The sequence below is a fragment of the Austrofundulus limnaeus genome, unplaced genomic scaffold (assembly GCF_001266775.1).
Source record: "Austrofundulus limnaeus strain Quisiro unplaced genomic scaffold, Austrofundulus_limnaeus-1.0 Scaffold671, whole genome shotgun sequence".
In the NCBI taxonomy this organism is placed as follows: Eukaryota; Metazoa; Chordata; class Actinopteri; order Cyprinodontiformes; family Rivulidae; genus Austrofundulus; species Austrofundulus limnaeus.
In genome coordinates, this window is record NW_013953073.1 from 1 (window position 1) to 7,897 (window position 7,897).

Genomic DNA, 7,897 nt, shown 5'->3' on the forward strand with positions numbered 1-7,897 from the left:
TGTGAGTTCCACGTCTCCTCAGTACCTTTTTTGGGTTTCATTTTTGGTCAAGGACATTTTCACACAGACCCCCAAAAGATCAAAGCAGTGGCAGAGWGGCCTACACCTACAGATCGACGTCAACTACAAAGGTTCCTGGGTTTTGCCAATTTTTACCGCCGYTTCATCCGCAACTACAGTCGTGTGGCAGCACCTCTCACCCAACTCACCTCCACCTTAAGACCTTTTCAGTGGAACCCCCAAGCTGAGAGTGCTTTCGGTGAGTRGAAYAGGCTTTTTACTTCAGCACCTATTCTTTACCACCCTAACCCATCAGAACAACTCATCCTGGAGGTGGATGCGTCCGACACAGGAGTCGGGGCCGTACTGTCCCAACGTTCCACCTCCGATAAGAGAGTGCACCCCTGCGCTTATTTCTCTCGCCGACTCTCTCCGTCCGAGAGGAACTATGACGTCGGCAACAGAGAACTGCTCGCCATCAAACTYGCCCTAGAAGAATGGCGACACTGGCTAGAGGGCACCAAGWCCCCCTTCATCATTTGGACAGATCACAAAAACTTAGAATACCTTCAGACAGCTAAACGGCTAACCCCTCGCCAGGCACGGTGGTCCTTGTTTTTCACCCGGTTCAACTTTGCTATCACTTACAGGCCAGGCTCTAAGAACGTGAAACCTGACGCCCTCTCTCGCCAGTTCTCCGTGGAGGAGCATCCTCAGAAAGAGGACAACGTTTTACCCACCTCATGCTTTGTTGGAGCCCTCACRTGGCCCATCCAGCAACTGGTACAGGAAGCTCTGGTTGCCGAGCCAGATCCAGGYGGAGGACCCCCGAACCGAACTTTTGTTCCCCCTTCGGTCAAGGGTAAAGTACTGGACTGGCTTCACAATAATAATATTTCATGTCACCCAGGTATTCATRGCATGATCTCCTTGGCTTCACGYTACTTCTGGTGGCCAGACCTCATCAAGGACATAAAGGAGTACGTGGCMGCCTGTCCTGTCTGCGCCAGAAACAAGTCCTCCAACCGCCCTCCAGCTGGTCTCCTCCGACCCTTGCCCGTCCCTGGACGCCCCTGGTCCCATATCTCATTGGATTTTGTAACTGGACTNTTTTAGGAACTTTTCAGGTAGCCACACCGACCTTGTCAGGACCACTTAGAGAGCCAAAGCCTGGTCTAATATGATGGAACCTCATTGACCATTCATCCATTCATCCTGTGGTGACTTGTGGGTAAAACACCATGTAGGATAGATTTTCTCGTACCAACAAAGCGAAATGGATTCTTCCACCAAGCAACAGAAACAACACTGGGTGAACTAATCCAGTATTTTATGAAAAATGTGGAGGGGTCCAAATGGATATTTTTAAAGGGGGGCGGCCTAACCTGAATATTTCTAATGTTTTCACTTGGAGTCGTCCTGTAACCAGTGAGTTGCCGGTTCGAACCCCCGTTCCACTCTTCCCAGTGGTTGTGTCCTTGGTCAAGACACTTCATCCACCTGGCCTACTGATGGTGGTCAGAGGGTTTGGTGGTGCTGGTGCATGGCAGCATCTGTCATCTGTGGCTGTAGCTTACTACAGTCAGAGTGTGCGAATAGGGGACTTGATAAATCGCTACACAAGTTCAGGCCATTTACCATTTTACTTTAAGCATGATGTTTTGTGAACAGATAGTGGCGTTTTTATTGTAATTAGAGCTTAGAATAAAAATATCTGATAAAACACTGAAGTACTGAGGCAGTACTAATTTCAGATTATTCAAAGAGATTCTAACATTATTATTTTTTTATTTTTAAATAAAAGACATTTCTAACTCCAACCTGCTTCACCAAATACCAGTTGTCTTTTTCCAACCAGCAGACTGAATTAAACTAGAATTTATTTCTGTTAATAATAAAGAAGCATTTTGTTCTTGCTTTTTAACTTTACTGGCCACCATGTTGCCTCATATTACCTTTACAGGTTAAAAACAACCTGCAGCCATTGACAGTATTATTATATAGCATTATCATGATTGTGTTGAACCACAGTCTGTCACTGAGCTGTTTAATCATCTTTGTTATTATTGGACACCTTAAAGCTTCCCTTCGTACTTTAAACCCCAGAGACCAAACTGCAGTAAGATCAAACTGAATTATATAACAAAAAGGCACTTTTTCAGTAAATCAGGCATTTTTAAAAATATATTTTGTAGTGAGGGCAGCATATAGAGCTGTCGCCTCACAGCAGCAAGGCTACAGGTTCAAAACCCAGTTGTAGCCTTTCTGTGTGGAGTTTATATGTACGGAGATGTAGAGCGCTTTTTTTTCTTTTGTGTTTCCACATAAAAGTTGTGCATTTTTGAGGTAACTGTAATTTTTTGTTTAATTATATTGAATTAAATTTTTAATTTGAAATATCCAGTTACAGAAACAGGATGTGTCACCACAAGTTAGAGAAAATGACGGTGATATGGCATGGCTGTGATTTTTATGCTGAAGCTGAATTATAGTAATTCCCATATAATGGTTGTCATGTGAATTAGTAATAAACTGGCAGGAACAGTTTTTCAAGGTGAGGCAAAATTTTTGTTTGGCAACATAAACCCCCCACTGTCCCTTGGTGGGCTCCACACACATGTTCGCCAGTTCTTCTGGTTTCCTTTCAAAGACCAAAGCAGGCAGGTTAGGTTAAGTGTTAAATTGTCCCTAAGTGTGACCGTCTAATTTGTCCCTGTGTCCCTGTGACATCATCTTTCTCCTGTTTAAACTGCTCTGGTTTCATAGTTTCTGACAGATACAGAGAAGGGAAAAAACCCAGGGCACAGGCGAGGTTAAAAAAAAAGTAACAAAAAGCTTTAATAAGAGAAAAAGGCTGGCGAGGCAGCTCAAAACCACTCTTAGACAGAGGCAAAAACTCACGGGCACGAAGACGAGGCAGGAAAAACAATGATCCGACAAACACGCATGACAAGACTCAGAATATGAAGCAAACAAATGAAGAGACAATGGGAAACACCTGGGGAGACACAAGAGGAAACAGGTGAGCGTGGGTGAGGCTGGAGGCAAGACAGCAGGGAAGAGAAACACGGGAACAGAGAAACACTAGAAAATGAAGACAAAAACACAGATGATGACAGTTTCTCTCATTTGTGTTTGTATAAAATGAAAATGTTTCTGATTGTTCAGGGGCACATGGAGGGTGAGGTTTGGGGTCTGGCCTCCCACCCACTCCTCCCTGTCTGCGCCACCGTCAGCGACGATAAAACCCTCCGACTGTGGGAGACGTCGGCCAATCACCGCATGCTGGCTGTCCGCAAGCTGAAGAGAGGTTTGACCAACAACCAGACTGCAGATTAGAAGATTTTACACACAAACATGTCACATGTCACATGTCACATTGCCCATACATTATTCATCTTTATTTTGTTGGTTTCAATTCATTTCTTAGTCTGAACGTCTCATTGAGACAAAGACAGTTTATTTTATTTATTCATATATAATACTGAGAGTTTGGATCATTTCAAATAATACTATTAAAACCTACAAAGAAATTAAAGGTCATTAAAGAATAAATATAATCTGTTTATCATATTATCAGCTGTAGAAGTACATTCAATAGTTCTGAGAGTTTCCTTATAATCTATCCAGAAGATGAGATATTTTGCTAACAGAAGCATTTATAGATTATTCAAAAAAAACTAAAGTGGGTATTTTACCGGTCTATCCTCCTGTCCAAAATTACACTGGATCCTGAAACAGAATAGAATATTACAGTTTAACTACATAACTCATGAATGAGCTGTGTGTTTGTGTGTTTGTGTGTTGCAGGCGGCCGCTGCTGTGCCTTCTCTCCTGATGGAAAAGCGTTGGCAGTGGGTCTGAGTGACGGTGGCGTCCTGGTGGTGAACGCAGACACGCTGGAGGATCTGCTGAGCTTCCACCATCGCCGCGATGCCATTTCTGACATTCGATTTTCTCCTGGTACCAACACCATATCACAGCTAAAGGCCTGACATTCCTGGGTTAAAGGAGCCCTTTGTGCCTGAGTTTAGACTAAAAATCATCTTCTGATGACAGGGGTGGAGTTAAAGCTAGTTTAAGTAAACCTTGTAAACCAATGATGTCTAATCTTGTGCGAGCTCTCAGAGTGTTTTGTTGTGAGTGACTATCAGCTACCACACCAAGTTTTGGCTCAATATTTGTAGAATGGACTGGTTTTTAACAAAGTGTGTGTTTGCTAAAGTTGATTAGCTGGGGTGGTCATCTTGAATAAAGTTGACACCAAATGTTAATGAGTTGTAGATGTACTACTTTTTGAAAGTTTCATTAACATCTCTTTAGTGCTATAATAATATTACAGTTTTTAGAAAAAAATGTTCATTTTGTAGCATTCTAAATATGTTGGGAATGTGTCTCAGCTGCTAAGTACAACAAGTTCTAGCTCAAACGGACTGACTCCAAAAGTTTTAAATCAGAGGCGATTGCTCTGAGACTGCAAGGGAACCTCAGCTTCCCTAAAAATGTAAAAAAAGATCAAATATCTGTTGTGAGTACGTCATTGACTAAATATGCGCTATAATGCGCTCAACTTTTGTTCAGAATCAGCTTCTTATCATTGGTAACAATGCGACTTTCACTCATTCCCGCAGCTTCACAGAGCTTTAAACAGTCAGACGCTGAGCTTCCACAGAGCTCATTAGCAATGCAAAAACTGCAGCGAAACGAGACGAGTCATCGGATAAATGCTGGCTTTGTCCCACCCATCAGACGCTGAGCGTCTCTGGGGGTCTATGGGACAGGGGACTGGCCTCGGCTGGCCCGGACGCTCAGCTTCTGCATGATGATTGGATGATCTGTCGGGAGGCTGAGTCTCTTTTTGATTGACAGCGAAATGAGCGAATCAGCAATCTTTTGGTGTAAACATTCTGTGGGAGCAGTTTTTAGTTTCGTTTCTGTTCTGAGTTGAACCGGAAACTTTATTAATCCTTTTAGCAGCATTTTCTTTGTTAAAAACGACTAGCGACAAATCGAGCTTCTATTTCTGGTGGTTGTTTTTTAGCTGCTTGTGTTTGGAGGCGACTTCTATCACTTTTTCTGACTTCTTCTGTCCAGCGGGGGCTGCTGAGCCCCTCCACCGTTATAAAGCACTCACAGGCGGACACACTTCACTCTAGCCTCGTGCCAGTCCCAGCCAGCGAGCTAGCTAGGTAGCAAGCTGCACATATGGCAGACAGTTTGAATGTTGTGGACCGGATTTTGGCGAAGCCATTTGATAGTCTTCCTTATGAAGAAAAACTTAGAGTTGAACAGGACTGATCAAATCCTCAGATTAATGTGGTGCAGAAGGTGGGGAAAAGTAAGATAAAAAAAAACTTTTTATTGATCCCACAGTGGGGAAATAACAGGTCTTTTCAGCTGTCCTGGTTTGACAAAGTGAGCTGGCTGCTGTAAAAGACTATAGAATAATCTGGAAAATGATTATAAAAGCATTGGATGAATTAATTCCATTAAAAAAATGATCAAAGCAAAATTGTTAAAGAAATATGAAATTGTTTAATTTGTATTTGTATGAGTCACTGTTTGAGGAGCTGATTTTTTTGTTGTTTTACTATTTGGTTTATTGTTGTTTGAAATTAATATTTTTTGTAAATAGGAGCAGATATAAGATCTTTTTCTTCTGCTGCTTTTAATTTTATTTTATTTATATTGTTTTGTTTTATGTAATGTTTTGTTTTGTTTTTTAAAATGAAATTAATAAATACTATAAACTAAAAAAAATAATCTGTGACAGGGTCACAGATCATTTTCTTGAAAAGAAACGGAGGGTAAAAGTTATAAATTGACACATTTTATTATGTAGGCCGAAATTGAGCTTCCTCTTCTTGAAAGATCAGCATCCGCCACTGTTTTAGATGTACAACCAATAATTACTTTCTGAAAGATTAGTTAAAATCTGTGGTTCATGAGATGTTTTGCTAAAACTACAGATAAGCGAAAACAGACAAAAACATCTTCATTGCCCAAATAGGGTATCTGCAGTACATAGTTTCCTGTTGCAAGGGTGGAGTGCGAATAACATTAAGATGTTTCTTAAATTTAAAAGTAATATTGGTAAAAAAAAATTTTAATGATTTCGTTAGACTATCATCTTTCACACATTTTTACATGCCGAGGAGAACAGTTTCAGTCAGATGTTTACATAGTGTAGTTTTGGTTCGAGCACCTAACGAGCCACTCGAAGCTTCGTTTCCCACCACCGAGTCCGAGCGCAAATCTTTGCAAACAAAAGTTGTCATGGCCTCTGTTATCTTTAAGTTCAGCTGAGAATCAGCTGTAATGTTAGTGACTCCTTTGTTTCTTTTGTTTTGCCCCAGATAACTTGTTGTTGGGAGCTAACGTTAGCACTGAACGTCAACCAGATGTAAACATACCAGTAGTGACACACAACATGGAAACGTGCAGCTTCATCGCACACAACACCAATGGGGAAAAAATTGATCTCATGCCTTATGAATTGATTTCCCCAAAATTGAACCGAAATCGATCCAGATCGATTAATCAATTTTTGTTTACCCAGCCCTAATGTCTTGGACAAACTCCTCCCGCAAAACAAGAAACTCCTTATTGACTGCAGAGACCCCCTTCTCTCATTGACAGTAGAAAAAGTAACAATAAACCAAAATCACCAAAATATGTCATGTTTAATTTGATTTTTTAGATATTTTGACTTATCTGCTCTGTTTCTTTAATCTCTCCCTCAGATCCAGGTAAATACCTGTCCGTGGCATCACACGACAGCTTTGTCGACATCTACAATGTGCTGAGCACCAAGAGAATCGGCATCTGTAAAGGAGCTTCCAGTTATATCACACACATGGACTGGGACACCCGAGGTAAAACATCCATTTGTTGAACAAAGGAGGTTTCTTCACTAGTTTGGAGCCAAGCCGTCTAGTTTATAAATTAGTGTTGAGAATTTTTCTGGGTCAAAAACACAGAGAAGCTGCAAAATAAAAGTATCTGTTTATACCAGTTTTAAAACATTGCATTTGATCGTGACAAGAGATCATTTTTGATGTTGATGATTTGCATTTCAATACAAATTTTTCTCATCTGATTATTAAGCCATTATATCAACAACTGTCTTCACCTTACCAGGAGAACAAAACAGTTTTTGCCATCTGTGCTCCTTTTCCACTAGTGCTGCTAAAGCACGGCTTGGCTCTCCACCGTTCCAAGGATGTATGGAACCAGACACTTATTCAGAACGTACTCTGCTGTGGTTCAAAGTGTACGATGCTGGCCTGAAAACACAGCATCAGATAACTGTCTGTCACTGATTGGTCAGGAGGTGGAGTCAATGGCTGCGTCACAAGAGCTACTCTCATAACAACCTGATCCACCATTTGCAACATCAACACTACCATGCCCTCTATTGTTGTTGCACATCTTTTCAAGGTCTTCTTCTATGTTTAATGGTGGCTGGTGAATAGCTAAATGGAGCATAACCATCACCAGCTGGTAAGGCGTGTGGCATCAATTTGTGGACTCTGGGGCCGCCCAGCTTTACGATGAACCAACCCACTAGAGCTGTTACTAAAGTGTAATGGTAAACCACCCGAACTGTGCTGAACTAAACCGTGCTGTAGAGGCGCTATAGTGCAAAAGGGCCACTAGTTGTGCTTTTTAAAAACTCTGTAGCATGTAAAAAGATAAGGTGTAGTAGTAAGTAAGGATATTTTACCTTATTGAAACTGTTGTAGTTCTGTTCATCAGCACACTAAAAACAGTTGGGCTAAAAATAACCCAATATGGGTTATTTTTGGCCCAACTGCTGGGTCAGTATAGCACCAGCCCAGCAGTAGTTAATTTGACCCAGCAAGTTGGGTTGACCTGTTATAACCCAACGGTTGAG

The 7,897-nt window shown here is 41.4% G+C and overlaps 1 protein-coding gene across 1 annotated transcript in view; it reads left to right on the plus strand.

Annotated features, from left to right (window-relative positions):
* Positions 1 to 3,168: 3,168 nt before the first annotated feature.
* LOC106531746 (echinoderm microtubule-associated protein-like 6) overlaps positions 3,169 to 7,897 on the plus strand; it is a gene marked incomplete at its 5' end in the record, with an annotated part of 44,663 nt that continues 39,934 nt past the window's right edge. The window contains 3 exon segments of the mRNA XM_014027663.1: positions 3,169 to 3,310; positions 3,811 to 3,963; positions 6,744 to 6,875. Of these exon segments, the coding sequence (XP_013883117.1) occupies positions 3,169 to 3,310; positions 3,811 to 3,963; positions 6,744 to 6,875 (427 nt within the window).